Source organism: Vipera ursinii (assembly GCF_947247035.1).
Source record: "Vipera ursinii genome assembly, chromosome: 2".
NCBI classification, from domain to species: Eukaryota; Metazoa; Chordata; class Lepidosauria; order Squamata; family Viperidae; genus Vipera; species Vipera ursinii.
Genome location: NC_139513.1, coordinates 24022256 through 24043762, shown reverse-complemented (window position 1 = coordinate 24043762; position 21507 = coordinate 24022256). Strand labels below are relative to the sequence as shown.

General features: G+C 42.7%; 1 protein-coding gene across 7 annotated transcripts in view; it reads left to right on the top strand.

The window, feature by feature from the left end:
• The window catches only part of RPP21 (ribonuclease P subunit p21), a 34609-nt gene extending 21130 nt beyond the window's left edge, over positions 1-13479 (top strand). For all 7 annotated transcript variants that reach the window (XM_083356014.1, XM_083356012.1, XM_083356013.1 and 4 more), the window contains 4 exons: positions 614-714; positions 3880-3962; positions 9241-9387; positions 13128-13479. In XM_083356014.1, the coding sequence (XP_083212140.1) occupies positions 614-714; positions 3880-3962; positions 9241-9387; positions 13128-13273 (477 nt within the window). In that variant the 3' untranslated portion in view covers positions 13274-13479. The remainder of the gene's footprint in view (positions 1-613; positions 715-3879; positions 3963-9240; positions 9388-13127) is intronic.
• The last annotated feature ends 8028 nt before the right edge of the window (positions 13480-21507 follow it).

Here is a 21507-nt window from a genome sequence, read left to right as displayed (position 1 = left end):
GAGGGGGGATGGTTTCGTGAGCGTGCACCCGCTCACTTGCCACTTGCACAAATGTGGGTTCACATGTGCGCTTGCCCGCCCCTTCGGCAAATGCAGCTGTATGCGTGCCTCACTCACTCACCGTTTTCAGGGTCTGGTTCCTAATGGTTCCACACGAGGCCGGGGGTTGGGGATCCCTGAATTACGGGGTTCTTTTGACTTTCAAGGGAGATTGCCCACAATACAAAAGTCATAATGGGGAAATAATGTCAGCCTCCCCAAAGTGGGAATCACCAAGAATGAGCCTCATGCCCAACTAGTAACAGTCAACAAAGACCTTCTTAAAAACATGTTCTTTCAGGATCTGGCCACTAAATGTCCTGTAGTAAAATAAAACACCTCCTTACTTTAGTGATCATATTATGCTACTCGAGCTCTGACCCCAAAAAATTGAGGTAGCTTTTAAAATGTGCTAAGATTCTTTACATGTTTTAAAACCAAAACCTTAATAGGATCAGGATGATTCTCCGTAAGATCCCTTTGTTATGAGGCAACCAGAGTGTGTAGTAGGTTGCCTTTAGCCTACAGTAGATATCTCTGGGAGTCAGTAAGGATATTTCTCTTTCTTACACAGGCAGCGCATTGTGTGCTTTCCCAAAACCCAGATAACCAAGAGTTGGCTCGTTTCTATTGTCAAACCCAAAACAACATCAGCCGACGGCTTGTCTTGAGACAGTGAGTAGATAACCTTTATTGTCATTTTTTTTCCTGTGGGCACAATGGTGCACATTAAAAATGAAAATTAGTTGCTTCATCTCAAAGTGTACACATACATAACACACATTTAAAACATACTATATACAGCATATGTACAGACCTACACCCTTACATATAAGTAACATATACATATTATTCACTGTCCATCCTGAATACATGAGTACCCATCTTTTGTGGGAGGTGATTACAAGTAGGGTATAAAACCTTTAATTTCTCAGGTAAGATATTGTTTCCAATCCAGCAAAAAATGGAGTGTTTTTCTTCCCATTTTTGAACCTGTTTTTCTCCTTGTTGCCCATTTTTTTCCTTAAAAATCTACTTATAATCTGACATGCCTTATTAATGCTTTATTTATTCTTAAATTCTTTATGGGGAGCACTTTGTAATTATTAACAATGCATCCATATTTAAGAGGGAGATTGGAGTTCATGAGGTTTGTCTGTACTTCATAATTTGCGGAACTTCCGGTGGCGGCGCGGCGCCGGAGACAGCCCTTTCGGGCTGCCCGCGGCTCAGCTGTGTTGTTTCCACCTGAAACAGCGCCGATCAGCTGTTCGGGTGGATTCGAAGCCCCCTCCTCGGGAGAAGAGGAGGGGGTGAGGCCCCAGGTAGGGGTTGAGTTCTCCGGGGCCGCCTGAGCTTAAAGCTTGGGCGGCTGAAGGATCGAACTCCCCCGTAGCCTGGGTCGCTCCCAGCTGGTCAGCGTCTCTGCTCCGTGATTTCTGGAGCGGAGCCAGGCGTTTGCGACCACCCCTGCCAGAAGGAAAGACCATGGAATAAAAGGAGCAGGCAGAGCGGTACAGGAGGAAAAGGTGAAGAGGACTTTTATTGCTGCTTTCTAGCTTAATGGACTTTATAAATTTAAAAGTGAAAGTGCGTAGTAAGTGAAAGTAAAGATGGCGGCTAAATCTCCCCCAAAAACTCTTCGGAGTGCTGGAACTTCTCCGGTGCAACAGTCATCATTGCAAGCGTTGCTTCCTTCTGATGTATTGACACCGAAGGATTTACAAGATGCTCTTGAAAAATATGCCCAGGTAATTCTGGAAACAATGGGTGATAAATTTGCAAAGATGGAGGAGAAATTGGAGAAATTGGAGGAGAGAATAGAAGAGAGGATGGAAGAGAAGTTCAGAGTGATGAAGGTAGACATTTTGTCTTCAGTGTATAGAGTGGCTGAATGTGTGGAAGATTTGGATGAAAAAGTGGAAGATTTGACTCAAAAGAATGCCATATTAGAAGCAAAAGTACTGGAGAATGAAGATTTAAGAGACAAAATGGACAGAGAACTGAGTCTTGCTCAATATTACCAGATGCAGTATGCTGTTAGAATCAGAGGTTTAAAAGAGAATATTAAGGAAGACTTAAAGCAGCTGATTTCTGAGGCTCTGGAAGTAGTATTGACTCAGCCAGCATCTGAAATAAAGGGAGGCATGGATAAAGTGTTTCGTGTGAATTCATGGATTGCTAGACAGAGAAAGCTACCTAGAGATGTGGTGGTTTATTTAGAGTTGCTGCTAGAAGGTAAAAAGATGCTTTTAGTTGGATTATATGCTCCTAATCAACAACAAGCTGATTTTTTTAGTTTATTTCATATAAAGCTTACCCAGTTGGATTATAAATCTTTTATTTTTATGGGGGATTGGAATGGTGTTTTGGATGTACAGATGGACAAGGTTGGAGCTTTTAAGCGCGTCCCAAGTCATGCTAGACTGCCTAAATCCTTTTTTGAAATGAAGGATGACTTGGAACTGCGAGATATTTGGCGTGAAAGACATTCGCATGAAAAGGATTATACTTTTTTTTCTGACAGATATCAATCTTTTTCCAGGATCGATTTTATTTTGTTGACTAATGACTTTTTTTCAAGGATTAAGAAGGAAGGATTTTTTTTGAAATTAATATGAATAAGGGCACCTCTATGGACATGGTTTGGGATGCTAGCAAGGCCTATATGAGAGGGGTGTTGATATATATGAACAATAAACATAGATGTGCTGTGGAAGCTAGGAGGAAAGAATTGGAGAATGAAATAAAGGAAAAAGAAAAGGCTTTGATTTTGAATCCAGAGGATGTGAAGTCTAAGGAGGCTATTAAACTGTTAAGAGGAATGGATTGAGTATATCCAGAACAAATATGGGACTAAGAAGTTTCATGTAGCATTTGAATAAGTCTTCCTTTCTTTTTTTTGTTTTTTGTTTTTTTTAATATATTTTATATTAATAGTGTTTGTAGTTATCCAATATGAGCTAGAGAGTGATAGATTTTAGAGTTTATGGTTATTAGCATATGGTTGTTTATGATTCTTTTTTTTGTTTTTTATACCTTGTACTTAGCTCTGGGAAGTCGGGGGGGTGGGGAGGGGGGGAGGGGTAAGGAGGGAGGGATAGGGGAGGGGTAGGGGGGATTGTTAAAGATAAAATGTATGATAAAACTTTTCAATAAAAAAAAATTTGCAAGAAAAAAATATTAGCTTTACTGTTCATGGCTGCCTTGAGATTTCAGTCAACTTTTGGCATATGATACAGTTTTTGCTCTTAACTGCTCCAATATAGAAGTCACATTTCTTTTTCCCAATTAGCCCTTTCTCAATTCCTCTTCTTTTGACTCTCTTCTTTTACTGTTTTCTAAATCTTACATTAGGGGTCAAAACTGAAATTGACCAGATAGAATTAGATCAGTATTTCCCAATCTGGCAACTTTAGGGTATTTGGACTTCAACTCCCAGAATTCCCCAGCCTGCATGCTAGGATACCGAGAACTGAAGTCCATACCTCTTAAAATGGATGAGGTTGGCAAACAATGATTTAGAAGAGTTGGGTGGTTTATGGTTGCTGTCTCACTTTGGCTATGAACTCAGTGATTCTGTTCATACCTCTCATTATAGCACAACTTTGCTAACCAAAATGTTACATTTGGCTAGCTTCACATTTTGCACTGAGCCACAAAGAAGCTCACATATCCCATTAAAGCAAAACTAGATTCTTCCCTAACCAAAACCACATTATAGCTTAGTTCGATATGAACACCCTTGTCAGTGTGTGGTTATAAGTAATATAGATAGTCCTCAGTTAACAAGGGTAATTGAGTGCTGCAAATTAATTGATTACCTGATTTTGTGTGCAGGGATCCTTCTGTGAAAAGGACCATCTGCAAATCCTGCTTCTCTCTTCTTGTTCCTGGAATCAGCTCAACTGTTCGCCAACGAAGTCAGTATTGCATTCTTTTCCTCCTATTTTGCAGGGCTTCTGGATGATCCTTGGTATTATTCTTGCTCTAGAACAGGGGTGTTAAACTGCCGGTCCGCAGGCCAGATGTGTCATCTGGAAGCCACACCCACCCCATTGCCGGTAATGGCAAAACTGTCCTGATACATTGCGTGACATCACGTGACTTGACGTTGCAAGTTTGACATGTCTGCTCTAGAATCTGATATGATTGACACCCCTGCCCCTGCTAGGGTTGAGATGGAGAAGAGAGACATCTATAGATGTGGCTTACTTTGAGCTTCTTTGGGAGATTATATGTAGATGACACTGAGCCTTGGGCGGTCTCTCTTCTCCATCCCATCCTTAGATCTATTCTGACTGGCACCATTTTTCATACAGAACAGGTTGGCATCTGCACAACAGAGACAAACATCTGGAGTTTTCATGGCCTGTCAGTATACACACTGTTTTACTAGTGCCTCTTCCTCCAAAGAGTTGAAAGCCCACAGTGGGCTTTACATGATCCATCCTTCAGAAGCAAATAGAAGAGGTTTAAGATTGATTCTTTTTGTACAGCTACATAAAACATACAGAATTGTCAGGAAGAGTAGTAAGGAGATAGCTGTGTTCACACAAAATTCTTAACAGGTCACTTAAACAGGTTAAGTAGTGCCCAACTGAATAAACTTGAGAATTGGGAAGTGTCGGGGTTGGGTTGGCTGTCTGGCTTAGTATTGTGAAATACCAGTTTAGTAGGTTGTGCGAATCGAAACAAATGGGTTAATTTCAATCCTGAAGGTAAACGTATTTTGTGAAATCAATCTCTAAAATATGTGTGCTGTCTTCAAAAGCAACCTCAGCTCTGCTGAGCCCCTGGTGCTTCCCATTGCAAACCGCTAGATTATCATCAAAGTTTTTGCAGATGATCAAGCGATTTTAAAAATCCTTTACTGTCAGCCCTGAGAGGTAGATCAGATCAGAAAAATGATTCCACAGGAAGACAAGAACTAAATTTTGTTGAGACAGATAATAGTAACTGTCAGGACCCACCCCAAACCACGTCTTAGGAAGACAAAACTCTTGGAGCCAAATCTTAGTCCAAAAGGAATCTTTACTATGACATGCTTGGTTGTAGGAGGCGAGACAGGACTTATATTTTCCACAAAGTAAACCCTTATAAAGAGTTCCCGGTTTAACCCCCCTTAATCCCCATTTGATCAGTCCCCCATCCTTCCTCTCGTATCATCCATCTCGTGGGAAAAAGGAAGTTAGGACCCTTTTGTTTATTGCTGTCTTCCGTGACAAAAACCAGATGCTAGCCCCCCCCCTTTTGTTTCCCCAGTTCAAAATGCTTCTCCTTTCCTTTGAAATGCCTATTGCCGGTTCAATACACATCTAACCTCTTCTATTCGGGAGATGGCAGAATCCATGGGATATGTTTGAAACATTCCATTTATGAATATGATATAAATGGATTCTGACAGTAACAGTGTCAACCTTCAAACAAATTTGGCTGCAGTCACCTTCACTTCGTTTTTGCTTGCCACAGTGATGGGGGTGGGGGGTGGGGGAGAGATGCATTCTCTTAGTTTAGACATAACAATAACTGTTCTGTGGGAACCAAGGTCAAGTTACCTAAGTTTTGGCAGGCTAAAACTTCCTTTAGAAAGCCCGCCAAAGTAGTTAATTGGGGATTGTGATTTATGACATACTGCAGGGGTGGGGAGTTCAACGTTTTATCTATTTATTTATTTATTTATTTAATTAGATTTCTATACCGCCCTATTCCCAAAGGACTCAGGGCGGTTTACAGGGCAGCATAAAATACAATATAAAAGATAATATAAAATTAAAATGAATTAAATTAATTAAGCCCAACAATTAAAACAATATTTAAAAAGCTAAAACCCCTTCAGTCCAGGCCTGATAGATCGAAAAGCCAGGTTTTCAGGTCCCGGCGAAATGAACGCAGATCGGGGGCGGTCCGGAGTTCCACAGGTAAATCATTCCAAAGGGCAGGCGCGCCCACAGAGAACGCTCTTCCCCTGGGAATAACCTGCCGGCATTCCTTAACCGGCGGTATCCTGAGAAGGCCCTCCCTGTGGGAGCGCACGGGACGAAGGGAGCTTGATGCCGGCAGCAGGTGTTCCCTCGGATAACCCGGACCCAAGCCATTAAGGGCTTTATAGGTCATCACCAGCACCTTGAATCTCACCCGAAGGGCAACCGGAAGCCAATGCAGCTCGCGGAGCAGAGGTGTTACATGGGAGTATCGGGAAGCCCCCATCACAACTCGCGCGGCCGCATTCTGCACCAGTTGAAGCCTCCGAGTGGTCCTCAAGGGCAGCCCCATGTAGAGAGCGTTGCAGTAGTCTAAACGGGAGGTCACGAGCGCATGAGTGACTGTGCGTAGGGCATCTCGGTCCAGATAGGGTCGCAACTGGCGCACCAGGCGAACCTGGGCAAAAGCCCCCCTGGTCACGGCTCCTATGTGGTCTTCTAAACTGAGCCGTGAATCCAGGAGGATGCCCAAGTTGCAAGCCCTATCAAGGCGATGTAACACCTCACCCCCCATAGTTAACGATGGACAAAACTGGTTCTCCCGAGATGCCGGTATGCACAGCCACTCAGTCTTGGCAGGATTGAGTCGGAGCCTGTTTCTCCCCATCCAGACCCGAACTGCCTCCAGGCAACGGGACATCACGTCGAGGGCATCACTGAGTTGGTTCGGGGTGGAAAGAAAAAGGTTACTTTGCAACCTTGGTGGGGATGGGAACTTTCAGTGTTGGTTTCACCTTTTGTTAGTGCCAATACTACGTAGCCATTGGATGTGTTCTTTGAGGAAAGCAATTGCCTCGGAATTCTTATTTCTTCTGGTCTCATCTGTCGGAACCATGACAAGCAGATTTTTGCAAGTTTGTGTTCCTCCTCCTTTCCGTCCTTTGTCCCGCTGAGTCAAGGGGGAGCCAGTCTGAGCCTCTTTCTGAACCTATTTCCTTTCCCAGGACTTAAAGAAGGCTAATAATAGTGTCTCTCTCAAGTCCTTGAGGAGGCCCTGATAGGTAGACAAATCCAGTCTAAACATCTGGTTGGTTGTGCGACCAGTCATAACAACAATATATTAAGCCGGTGTGCTATCTGACTCCCAATGACTCTGGATGGAAGGAAGGAGGGAATTACAATAAAATCAGTGAAAGATAAAAGATGGCAAGGATGACAGACCAGATGAAATGAAGCAACAGATATCACTCTCACCAAAGACCTGGGTTAAAAGCCACATCTTCATGGCTCTCCTGAACAACATCCAGATCTTGCGGGGTGGGGGTGGGGGGAGGACCTCATCCCAAATGGCAGACATCCCAGAAGTGCACTGGTGGGATCCCAATATGTGAGATCGTTTAATGGAAGGCACCCAGAGCATGCCAGCCTTGCCCGGTTGAACTTGACAGTGTAGATATTACGAGAAAGAGTTGATCTCCCAAGCAAACAAGGATGTAGTAAAAGCTTCTGAATATCTTTTAAAGGCCATATCCATGGCTCTCTGGGGATGGGAATGAAAAATTGAAAAATGTTACAACCAGGGCTTTTTTTGTCATAGAACACTCAGAACGGAGTTCCGGCACCTTTTTTGGATGGAACCTTGTAGGGTAGGCAAGGCAGGTTGTATGACATGTGTGAGTTCCGGCACCTTTTTCTTTTACAAAAAAAGCACTGGTTACAACATATAGCGAAGAACATATCTTCATTCACAAATTATTGTACTACTCACAATATATTATCCTGCAGCTTATAAAGTGAATTACATTGCAAATAATCATGTGACATTGAAAGTACATGTTATAGAATAGAATAGAATAGAATAGAATAGAATAGAATAGAATAGAATAGAATAGAATAGAATAGAATAACGTTATTGTCACTTTGAAAGTACACTAATCGGCATACATTAAAATGAAATTTCATTGCATACAGCTCTCAAAGGGTCACCACCTTTATATTATATATTTATATTAGCTTTGTCCCCTTAACTCCCAGTGTATGACAATGTTCCTTGGATCCCCAAAAGGGAACTCCTGGGCTACCCAAAGAATAGTTCCTTTTGGCTTTTCTGCACAGGTTGACTCCACTTCCATTGTTACATTGTCTTGAGGCTCTCCTTAGCTGGGGGTGGGGATGACCTGCATTTCCCAATTTGATTTCTCTCTTTTCACCCAGTGGCCACAAAGCCATTGGTGGCTTCACATTTCAACTGATATTGCTGCAAAAGGCTGGAAAACCCTCCCAATTTTTGCATGTCTTCAAAACCAGCCTTTTTGTTTTCTTAGCTTTCTCCTTTTTACATCCTCATACATGCTACCTGCAACAAATTATTTGCATTGTTTCTAAGCCATGTGCATCCAGCCTTTCGGCTTGTCTGAGCCTCACTGAGTGAAGAGGGATTGTCTTGGGCTGCATATAAATTATATAATATAGTTAATGTATATAAATTACATATAATGTTAAGTGTTTACAATCTTGCGGGGTCACATTACCAGTTATCCAGGACTCCATGGGGCCTGTGGACTGCGGATAACAGGGGTTGGCAACCTTGGTTCTTTTATGACTTGTGGACTTCAATAACCAGAATTCCTGAACCAGCCATGCTGGTCATAAAAAAGTCAACAGGTCATAAAAGAGCCAAGGGTGCCTACCCCTGGGATAGCAAATGCCTATTCTGGACCATACCATACGGTCTTTTCGATGTGCAATCCATAAAATGAAGTTGCTGAGGAGAGCTAGTGATACGGTTACAGGTAGTCCTTGACATATGACCACAATTGAGCCCAAAATTTCTTTTGCTAAGCAAGACAGTTGTGAGTTTCCCCCCATTTTAATAACCTTTCTCGCCGCAGTAGTTAATTGAATCCCCGCAGTTTGTTAAGTTAGTAACCTGGTTGTTAAGTGAATCTGGCTTTCCCCCGTTGACTTTGCTTGTCAGAAGGCGGCACAAGGTGATCACGTGACCCCCAGGATGCTGTTGCCGTCATAAATACATGCCAGTTGCCAAGCATCCAGATTTTGATCATGTGACCCTGGGGATGCTGCAATGGTAATAATGTGAAAAACACTCCTAAGACACTTTTTTTTCAGTGCCTTTGTAACGTTGAACAGTCACTAAACGAATGGCTGTAAGTCAAGGTCTACCTTTATGTTTAAGTTTGGGGAGTAGTGTGGAGGGAGGGCAAGTCTTCTGTTCTTCTGTATGCCCGGTGATTCGTTCTTTCATGTTTCCAAACAGAGCGCCGTCATCAGCGGTGGACTGTTGTGCAGTGCCTGAACTGTGGCTTGAGCAAGCGTTTCCTCAGTAATCCTGGCTACAAGTTGTGGTCGGAGCAGCCTGAGTCATTGCTGGAGAATCAGACGCCAGCCGCTGTGGGCCCCAAAGGTAAACGGATGCAGAGGAGGCTCTGACAGAGAAGAGCTTCTGCGAACGGAGGAGAAAGCCACGCTTGCTTCGTGCCTGAAGGTCCATCTTGAGCAACCTCAGTTACCTAAGGGCTCAACGCATCATCTTATTCGTAACTGTAACAGCAAGGGTCGTGGTGAGCAGGCTGCTGAGGCAAAGTTGACAGAGGGGAGGCTTTTCAAAATTTATCCTAGCTTTGGAGGAACATTAGAGTGTTTGTTCCTCTCTCGATGCAAAATTTATTTTAGGACATTTATTATTATTTTGTTGTTGCTGATTTTCAACAACTAGGCTTGGAAGAAAGTGTCAGTTTGGTATCATGGTTAAGGCACATGAAAGCAGGAAACTGTGATCTCTAGTCTGGCCTTAGGCACAAAGCCTGAGCAACCTTAATTATATGTAATAACCATCATTTAATGAGCAGAACCAGCAAGTTGCTCCGAGGTACTCCATCTTGAGCAACCTCAGTTACCTCAGAGCTGAACGCATCATCTTATTCGTAACTGTAACAGCAAGGGTCGTGGTGAGCAGGCTGCTGAGGCAAAGTTGACAGAGGGGAGGCTTTTCAAAATTTATCCTAGGTTTGGAGGAACATTAGAGTGTTTGTTCCTCTCTCGATGCAAAATTTTAGGACATTTATTATTATTTTGTTGTTGGCACATGAAAGCAGGAAACTGTGATCTCTAGTCTGGCCTTAGGCACAAAGCCTGAGCAACCTTAATTATATGTAATAACCATCATTTAATGAGCAGAACCAGCAAGTTGCTCCGAGGTACTCCATCTTGAGCAACCTCAGTTACCTCAGAGCTGAACGCATCATCTTATTCGTAACTGTAACAGCAAGGGTCGTGGTGAGCAGGCTGCTGAGGCAAAGTTGACAGAGGGGAGGCTTCAAAATTTATCCTAGGTTTGGAGGAACATTAGAGTGTTTGTTCCTCTCTCGATGCAAAATTTTAGGACATTTATTATTATTTTGTTGTTGGCACATGAAAGCAGGAAACTGTGATCTCTAGTCTGGCCTTAGGCACAAAGCCTCAGCAACCTTAATTATATGTAATAACCATCATTTAATGAGCAGAACCAGCAAGTTGCTCCGAGGTACAAGTATATTAGAAGAAGATCTGAAAAACAAGATGGGGAATTCAAAGGCAAAATTAACAGCACACATCTATTAACTATATAGGTAATTCTTGACCTACAACTATTCATTTAGCAACTGTTCAAAGTTACAAAAGCACTGAAAAAACTGACATAGAACTCACTCAGGCCTAGGAAGAAGAAGAAAGCCAGAAGAAACTACTTCTGAGAAACTTTGCCAAGAGAACTGCAAGGTCTTGTCTGGTCGCAAAGAGTCAACAGTGACTCACACAAAAATGTGTGAAAGGAATTCAGAAAATAAGTGTAGGGAGGAGATGCAGCTTGATCTTAAGTGGCCCATTCCTTCTATTGAATAAGATTACACCGTTCTCTGTTGACTGCGTTTACTAACTATACTGAATGTAATTTGCCGAAGGGCAGAAATGGAGAAAAGAGAGCCAGTTTAGTATACAGTACAGGTAGTCCTCGACTTACGACCACAATGGACCCAAAATTTCTGTTGTTAAGTGAGACATTTGTTAGGTGAGTTTTGCCCCTTTTTACGACCTTTCTTGCCACCGCTGCTAAGTGAATCCCTGCAGCTGGTAAGTTAGTAACATGGTGGTTAAGTGAATCTGGCTTCCCCATTGACTTTGCTTCTCAGAAGGTCGCAAAAAGGGGACCGCGTGACCCTGGGACACAGCAACGGTCATAAATATGAATCAGTTGCCAAGCCTCTGAATTTTGATCACATGATCCTGGGGATGATGCAAAGGTGGTAACTGTGAAAAACGGTCATAAGTCACATTTTTCAGTGCCATTGGAAGTTTGAACGGTCACTCAGTGAACTGTTGTAAGTTGGAGAACTACCTGTAATCCTTAATGGGGGGTATCTAGTCTCCCTTTAGGCAGGGAAACCACCTGGATGACTTTGGGCCAGATCTTCCCTCTCCCTCCCTCTCTGAGCCTCGGGAAGAAAGTACCAGGCAAAAATGTTGCCAAGAAAACTGGTCCAGGCAATCACTGTTGGCTTGAAAGACAATAACAACAATAAAAGCAAGATAGCTGGGACGACTGCGAGGCTAATTATGAACATTTTTTTTAAATCCCATTTATATCCCACCCTTCTCTGAAGACTCAGAGCGGCTTACAATCTAAGCACAAATCAATGTGCTTAGCAATAGCCTTCATTCTATGTATGTGCCTGCTTATTAGCGGCATTATTACAAAGTCAGCTTAATTGCCCCCAACAATCTGGGTCCTCATTTTACCTACCTCGGAAGGATGGAAGGCTGAGTCAACCTTGAGCCTGGTGGGATGCAAACCTGCACTAATTGCAGGCAGCTGGTGTTACTTAAGGAGAGCGCTGACATTTATTTGTAAGAGAGAATTAGAGGATCGTGAAACTGGACTATTAGGAAAATGGCCAAGAAAGGTGTAAATGAGATGAGCGTAGAATGTTCGAAACTCTAGAGGTCGTGTCAGAATGGAGCAGAGAACCTCGTCCATGAACTGAAGGGAGATAAATTGGACTGAACATTTTTTCTTCCATCCGTCCTCCTTCCCTCTCACCCTTTCTTCTTTCTTCCATCTGTTTCATTTCCCCTCCCTCCCTCCCCACTAAAGAGAGAGAGAGAGAGTGGGGAGAGCGTGGGAGGGGGGATAGTTTGGTTTTGAATCCTGAATACTCCTTATGTTCAGCTTTGTTGAATAGGGAAGCAAAGAATAACATTCCAGGTTGATCAAAATAAAATCTGAGAAGATTGACCTTAGTGAAACTAATTGTTGGTGCTTCCAGGTGGGAGAGGTTAAGCCACAGAAAAGAAAGTGAGATGAGGAAGCAGAACTCACATTCCTACATGACCGTTTAATATTTCCAGTCTGCGTAAATTCAGCCATTCCGTAGTATCCATAAAGTCCTGTCAAAAGAACATAATTTTGCTGTAAACAAGCCCTAGATGCATCCAAGTCTCTCTGGTTCCTTGTTCTAGGTTCGCCGGGGAAAAGGCTTGAGCTGAAACTGAGAGGAAGGAGAAGAATTACAACAGGAAAAGAGAAGGGACAATTTGCATAGAATTAGGGCAAGAGAAGGGCAAGTAGCCATTTAGCAACTGGCATCCACAGACTTTTCTTGAAACCTGTTCTGTACCAGCCTGCTACCGGTCCTGCAGAAAAGGCAGGGACAACCCCTTTTACAAGAAGGCAAGAGGCTGGAATTAAGCCTGCCAAATTTATTGATACAAAAACAAACAAGACACGAACCAAGAAACAGGAGCTTTTCAAGCGGTTGCCTTCAGCCAACCAGCCCTCCCACGCATTCCCCTTTTATACAGTTCAGGGCGTGGCTTCTCTCTGCCTCCTTCCAAGGTGCCCCATTGCCTTCCTCTGTTTACTCCTGATTGACTGCCTCCTGCGTCGGGTGTCCTTGAACAGGGCCAGCTGTGGGTCATCTTCATCCACGCTGTCAGGCTCACACAGCTGGGTCTCCGTCGTGACCAGGTGGGAGGGGCCTGGCTGAGGGCTCTCATCAGCAAGCTCTTCAACACCCCCCTCCTCCTCCTCTGAGTCGTCCGACCCAACTGCCGAACCCACAGGCTGACCCTGAATCACAACAAAACCTTCTCCTTGTTTTCCATTTTTAGGCCAGATCCCCAATCCAGCACAGGAGCCACGAAAGGCCTCCAAAATGGGAAAGGCAACAGTCCCAAGTTCCAATCCGTGCAGCCATGTTGCCTCTGAGGAGAACACAGCAGGAACCCGATCAATAGGAGCAAAGAGTGGGAAGTGACATCTCCTTTGGGATTGTTCCATTTCCGGGTAGGCAAGTGGCCGTAGTCCAGGAATGAATCCCCTGCTTTGGATGGAAGAAACTAGCAAGACGACGTTCAGGACAGAGAAAGTCAAGGAATATACTTTCCAAAAGTTCAACGTGCTACTTGAAGAATTTCAGAGAATTTGGTGATCTTAATTTTTGGGATAAAGCTGGCATCTTTACTGATCTAGTCTTTTGTGTGTTTTATGATTTTTTTTTCTTTTAAGTTTTAATATGACTGTTTTTGACATGCTAATTGTTTCATATATATTTTTGCTGTATAATGCTGGTTCACTTCTGGTGAGATGGGCAGCCATATGTAATTTAATAAATAAATACACACTGTATGTGACCACTAGATAGACAGAAGAGCAGCCCACCCCACGCTCTAGTCTTGGAAGTTTCTTCAGTGTAGCTTATTTGTGTTTTATTTGTTTGTTAGTTCATTTGTTAATTTTTTTGCCACCTATCTCTCTCTGGGGCTTTTCTACCATCACTAGCTAAGAATGTGCTCCCTTTTCCACCTCTGTGGCCAGAGGAATGCCTCTTTTCCAACACTGCCAGTTGTGATTTCATTTTCTGACACTATTGAGCTAGGTCAGGGGTAGGCAACCTTGGCTCTTTTATGACTCGTGGACTTCAACTCCCAGAATTCCTGAGCCAGCCATGCTGAGGGGAAAGAGAGGTTTCCATGCTTAGCCATGCTGGCTGAGGAATTCTGGGAGTTGAAGTCCACGAGTCATAAAAGAGCCAAGGTTGCCTACCCCTGAGCTAGGTGCACCCTCAGAACTGAAGCTCTGCTGATGTTCCATATCAAAAGAACTTAGTGAAAAGGTGAGACAGGAAAGATAGTTTCAGTCTCGTATCATTTTTGTGTACCAGATAAATACAGGAAACCGGAAATAAATTTGTTTTTAAAACATGTGTACAGTACTTGCATTGTGCTTTCTACCAAGTTGGTTCAATTTATCCTTTTCCGCTTAGGGGAAGTGCCCTAAGGCTAAAAGTGTATACTTCGGTTTAAAGCTATGAGACCGTCAGCCCTTCGAAGTCAGGAAACAGTCCTGTCAACAATTATTGGAATTCTACTTTTATTGCCAGGTATAATAACAGAACTGAACACCTGCCAATTTCCCTTTGCAGTCTCTTCTACCATACAGAACCAACGTGGGATTATTCTGAGTTTCTTTTATTTCTCTCTCTTTTCCCAAGGCTGAGGTGTCACTTACTTTTATCTGCTAAAGGTTCTCGCACTGTATTCCTGGGTCAATGTTATCACTGCCTTCGTCCATAGAAACTGGGAACAATTTTATTGGCTTGGACTGGATAGTTATGGATATCCAAAGAGAATTCTTTCTTTGGATGAGAAGCCAATAAATGAAATGTGCTTGGCCAGGTTGTTAGGAGAAGTCAACTTTGAATCCTGAAGTTTCTCAATTCCATCTTGGTTCTGCCTTCCTTTATATGCTGCACGGCATATAATGTTATTGTCCAGAATGAAACTTTGGCAGCTCCGTGCCTCTGCCATTAGAATTTGGGGGGTGGTGGTGTTGTTTTAGAAGTGTTTGGATGGAGAAATGAAATCTTTTTGATTCTGCTGAAGACCGTGAGAGCCTGAACCCTTTCCAAGGATGCTGCACCAGGTGTGGAAGAGAAGCAGACAGTTCCCATAACAAACTGAAATTGTTTATACTGGGCAGGGGGTTGGGCGAAAAGACTACTGTTTAATTCTTTGATCTGGTGTCTTGAAACCTCAGAGTGAATTTTGCTTTGACAGTACCATGCCATGTATTCAATAAACGGTAAGATTTTCAGAAATGGAATGAACCTAGTGGTTAATTTGGATCCTTGAGCTGGATATTGACAATTATATGCACCTCCACAGCCTGTGATGAAAAGTCCTTTTTCTTTTTGGACTTATTTGGCACCAACAACCCCTCATGTCTCTTCAGACACATGTGTCCCACTGAGTCAGTGGTTTTTTGCTCCATTCCCTGTGATACTTCTCTTTTTCTGCACTCCAGTTGTTACCTTTTGTGGCTGTTTCTTGAAAGTGTCTACTTTGGGCAAGTTCTCCTTTCAGGCAAAGTGTTTCACCTTGGCTTCATGACATGTATTATTTAATTATTTGTCATTAAAGGTAAAGGTTCCCCCGCACATGCGTGCTAGTCGTTTCCAACTCTAGGGGCCGGTGCTCATCTCCATTTCAAAGCCAAAGAGCCAGCACTTGTCCGAGGATGTCTCCGTGGTCATGTGGCCGGTATGACTAGATGCCAAAGGCGCACGGAACGCTGTTACCTTCCCACCGTAGTGGTCCCTATTTTTCTACTTGCATTTTTTACATGCTTTCGAACTGCTAGGTTGGCAGAAGCTGGGATGAGTAACAGGCACTCACTCTGTTACGCGGCACTCGGGATTCGACCCGCCAAACTGCCAACCTTCTGATCGACAAGCTCAGCATCCTAACCCACTGAGCCACTGTGGCCCTTTATTTGTCATTACAGCTGTTAATTACTATACCTTCTATAATATTTTAACTAATTATGGAATACACTACGGGCTGATGCTAACACTATATTCAGCAGTCCTGAATGTTTGCACCTTTTAAGTGTGAAAAAGGATCTCATACACGTTACAAGATTAAAAAAAAGGTCCAGTACATTTGTTGGTTGAACAAGAGATCCGTTTTGTGTACAAAAGTTCTTATTCCGCTCCCTTTTTCTATAATCAAGGATATTACTGCTAAATATGTAATATCCGAAATATACAGGTATTTCTCGACTTACGACCACAATTGAGCCCAACATTTCTGTGGCTAAGTGAGACCTTTGTTAAATGAGTTTTGCCCCACTTAACAACCTTTCTTGCCACAGTTGTTAAGTGAATCACTATCGTTGTTATGTTGACAACATGGTTGTTAAGTGAATCTGAATTCCCCATTGACTTTGCTTCCCAGAAGGTGGCAAAGGGGGATTACCTCTGACCCTGGGACACTACAACTGTCATAAATATGAGTCAGCTGCCAACGGTCTGAATTTTGATCACATGATCTTGAGGATGCTGTGATGATTGTATGTGTGTGTGAAAATTGGTCACAAGTCACTTTTTCCCACTAAGTGAACTGTTGTAAGTTGAGGATTACCTGTAGTTTGTTGAGTCACAGTTTTTGAGATAAATACAACCAGTTTTTTACTCCGTTTCTAGGTAAGCAGGAAGCAAGCTGACCTGCTGAGAATTGTAAAAACTCATCTGAAAAAAGAGTTGAGTCAGATAGCCAAGAACGTGAATCCATTCCAGAAAATTCATAATACTGTGGGGAATTTTTTTCCATCAAGCAATACAGTTCTGACCATAAAAGGACATTTATTTACTTTGGGATTTTCTGGGTTAGCTAAACAATTCAGTCCAAAAGACAACTGCAAACAAATCTAACCAGAATCTCCTAGTTTCTGAACTTAGTGAAGGATTCATCTTGGTATTCTGTTCTTAAAGCTTGTAGATTTACTGACAAACAAAATACAACTAGAATTTCGAGCTGCACCAAAGGGAACAAAACAACTAGACACAGAATGAAATTCAGGGTGAAGTCATTGCTTTGGTGAAATGTAATCATATATATGAACAAGATAGATTTTTGTATCATCAAGAATACTCTTGCATTCAATGGATTTACAAATATGCTTTGGTTAATCATATTTACATTAGACCTCATTGCAGAGATCAGGTTGATGACAAATAGGGACAAAAGTCGTATCTCCAAAACCAAGTAATCTGAAAGCCAAAATATTTTATCACCATAATTTATGATAAACATGAAACCAATTTTCCCCTAGCTGTGTTTTGGTTGTGCTCCATCTCTTGTTGATTCAGCCTTCCCGCCCATTGCCCTTGGGATGTGTTTGACCTAAACTCCCATAATTCCCAACCAGTGTAAGTTAGTTATTAGATCTGCAGGCTAACATCTGGAGGACACTGGGTTGAGAAAAAATTGCTTCTGTGCTAATTGTGAGAATGAAAGTTATGTTTCTAAAGCAGGGGTGTCAAACTCGCTACGTCACGTGACGTGTCGTGACGTATTGTGACTTTTTTGCCACTGCCGGCAATGGGGTGGGTGCAGTTTCAGCAGTTTGACACCCCTGTTCTAAAGGCTATATATCCTGCTCTGTAACTTTTTGGAATTCTTTTCATAAAATCATAAAATTGTAGAGTTGAAAAACTTCACAAATCATCCCAAAAGGCAACTGGACTTCAAACTTCTTGGGTGAGAAGCAAAACATTTTCAAAGAAAGTACAGTTGTCTTAGAAAAGCACATTTGGGACAGCCATGACCTGGATGATTGAGAATCTCCATAGACAAGACATCAGAAAGATCATCTTCTCCAACCTTCTGCAATTTGCAGAAAAAAAAAACAATTCAATCATTCATCAGAAGTTGTTGTCCAGTCTATACATTACTAAGACTCTTGTGTCTATAACCTGGGTGAAACAGTATACCATTGGGCAAAAGGCTTTGAACCCAGGTACCTCAGATGGGCTAACTTACAGAATGTGTTCAAAATCTGGGACCCATGACTCTTGTGGAATTGAAATTTGGCAAATTTTATAAAACATTTTATGCCATAAAGCATGTTACAACACAATAGAGAATGTCATAACAAATTTCTTGTGGTAAACTCCTGACGTTTGACTGTGGTACACAGTTCTGCATGGGCTACTTTCATGGCATATCTCTGATTTTTCCCCCCAAGTAGATTAGAAGTTCTGCTATCATTGAAGGCACTGAATGTGGTAAGGAAATATCTCTGGAGAGAGGGATGAGCCAAGGGGTCACAGGTTGTCTTGTTGTTAGTTGCGAAGTCGTGTCCGACCCATTGTGACCCCATGGACAACGTTCCTCCAGGCCTTCCTGTCCTCTACCATCTTCTGGAGTCCATTTAAGCTCACGGCTCCTGCTTCAGTGACTCCATCCAGCCACCTCATTCTCTGTCGTCCCCTTCTTCTATTGCCCTCAATCTTTCCCAGCATTAGGCTCTTCTCCAGTGAGTCCTTCCTTCTCATTAGGTGGCCAAAGTATTTGAGTTTCAACTTCAGGATCTGGCCTTCTAAAGAGCAGTCAGGGTTGATCTCTAGGACTGACTGGTTTGATCACCTTGCAGTCCAAGGGACTCGCAGGAGTCTTCTCCAGCACCATAGTTCAAAGGCCTCAAGTCTTTCGCGCTCAGCCTTTCTTATGGCCCAACTTTCCACAGTTTGTCTAGTCTCTTTTTAAAAATCTCTGGCGATGGGAAATCCACAACTCTTGTAGGCAAAATATTCCATTCTTATTCTTGTACACATCATCAGGAATGTTTTTCCTATATTTAAGCACAATCTACACAGCCGCAACTTATACTCATTATTTCTGGTCTGAATGTCTGTCACCATGTAGTTTCCTTGTCATTTCCCTTTATGTACTTGAACTAATTGTCTCCCTGAAGTAACAGGAATTTCCCACCTCATTAATAGTGAATTAATTAAGGAAAAGTATCTTGATATGATTTTAAACACTTTTTCCTGGGTTTCCCGCCACCTGAACTAATATGGCATTTATGAGAAAAGACAGGATAAGATGTTGATGATGAGATGATAATGAAGGCAACTCACTTTTTATCTCTTGGTTGCCTATGGAGATTCTCAGTCATCAGGTCATAGTTATCCAAAAGGTGCTTTTTCATGAGGCAGCTGGACCCATTTGCACTACTCAGGTGACCCTAACAATACATGTTGTGATTCAGGGTCAGCCTGTGGGTTCGGCAGTTGGGTCGGATGACTCAGAGGAGGAGGAGGGGGGTGTTGAAGACCTTGCTGAGGGGGTTGAAGATCTTGCTGATGAGAGCCCTCAGCCAGCCCCTCCCACTTGGTCACCATGGAGACCCAGCTGTGTGAGCCTGACAGCGTGGATGAAGATGACCCACAGCTGGCCCTGTTCAAGGATGCCCGATGCAGGAGGCAGTCAATTAGGAGTAAACAGAGGAAGGCAATGGGGCTTCTCGGAAGGAGGCAGAGAGAAGCCACGCCCTGAACTCTATATAAGGGGAATGTGTGGGGAGGGCTGGTTTGCTGAAGACAAACACGTGGATAGTTCGTGTTTCTTAAAGCTCCTGTTTCTTGGTTCGTGTCTTGTTTGTTTTTGTACCTATAAATTTGGCAGGCGTAATTCCAGCCTCTTGCCATTTGTAAAGGGGTCGTCCCTGCTTTTGCTGCAGGGCCGGTAGCAGGCTGGTACAGAACAATACAGATAAACCTCCAGGTGACCTGAATGACTCTCTAAAAGAATGCAAATGACCAACTATCATTGGAGTATAATAATTGTGATGATGATGATGATGATGATGATGATGATGATGATGATGACAATGACGACGACGATGATGATGATGTTGAAGTTGGAAAGGACCTTGGAGGTCATCTAGTCCAATCCCCTGCTCAGGCCAAGCCTTCCATTCCCCATCACCCAGTCAGAGCGCAAGAAGCTTCTTGGATGAAAAGCAAAACATCTTCAAAGAAAAACAAAGTCCAGTTGCCTTGTGAAAAAGCATCTCTGGGTTATCTCTTAACTGTTAACATCTTTTCTTTCTTCTATTCCTTTCTTGGCTTCTCCATCATCTCTCCACATGCAGTGAACTCCTCTGGCAGATAAAATCTGGTTTCAAATAGCATTAGTCACTTGTGCAAGCGGAAAATTGTGCAATTGCTGTCACCTTCCCTCCCCTCACCCCCCCCACACAGACCATTATCAATGTACTGTAGTCTCTCCAGTCTTTCTGGGGAATTTGCTTGCTCAACAGCAAATTCTTAGACATGCCTCAGCTTGTGTAAATACTTTTCAGGAACACCTTGAGTTATGACTCTAATGGAGCCTGCCATTGTGTGATCACTCTGATTTTACAACTTTTCTGTTTTGTTGTTAAGTGAATGCTGTAGTCATTAAAGTGAAGGCTCTGGTTATTAAGCAAACCAGTGGTTAGCTACAGGTGGGGTTTCACCAAAAACTGGAAGTTGTAAAATGCAGTCAGGTGACCATAGGATCCTGCAAAAGGCCATAAATCCATCTCTGTTGCTGAGTGCCTGACATGTGGGTCATGTGACTGTGGGGGGGAGCACCCACTAGGACTTTGGATTTCAGTCGTAAATCCTCTTTTTTGGCTCCGTCATAACTTCAAATGCTCACTAAGTGACCAGTCGTAAGTTGAGGACTACCTGTATTGCAGGCAAGAAAGAAGCCAGCTGCCACAAAAGATAAATCTATTGCAGAACATAGCAGTCACCACTTCTCTCTCTGCATGTATGTATGTGTGTGTGTGAGAGAGAGAGAGAGAGAAAGTGTGAATGTTTCAGGTTTTAAAATCCTCCTTGACCTTTCTTTGGGTCATTTTCTTCAAGGACAGAGAAGGCAGCTGGAATTTATTGACATAATAATTCTCAATAGTCTGGGAAACACCGCTCCTTGCTCTATCAGCTTCACTCCTAACAATTGACATTTACTGCACTGTGGTCTCAACAACTACTTAGAAATAGTTCAGAGTTTCTAAAACTTTATACAAATCAATGTTCAAGTACTGTCTGTATAGTAAAATATAACAGAATAAGAGAATTGGAAGGGACCTTGGAGGTCTTTTAATCTAATCCCTTACTCAGGCTTGAAACCCTATACCATTTCAGACAAATGGTTGTCCAATCTCTTCTTAATAAGTCCAGAGTTGGTACCCACAATTTCTGGAGGCAAGTTGTTTCACTAATAATAATAGTGATAGTAATAATAATAGTAATAGTACTAGTAAGGTTGGAAGGTACTTTGGAGGTCATCTACTTCAACCCTCTGCTCAGGCAGGAAACCCAATACCATTTCAGACAAATGGTTGTCCCGTCTCTTCTTAAAAACTTCCAGTGTTGGAGCATTCACTGCTTCTGGAGGCAGGTTGTTCCACTGATTCATTGTTCTGTCAGGAAATTTCTCCTTAGTTCTAGTTTGCTTCTCTCTTTGGTCAGCTTCCATCTGTTGCTTCTTTTCCTGCCTTCAGGCACTCTGGAGAACAGCTTGACTCCCTCTTCTTTGAGGCAACCCCTGAGATACTGAAACACTGCTATCATGTCCCCCCTCATCATTCTCTTCATTAAACTAGACATAGCCAATTCCTGCCACCGTTCTTCATATTTTTTAGCTTCCAGTC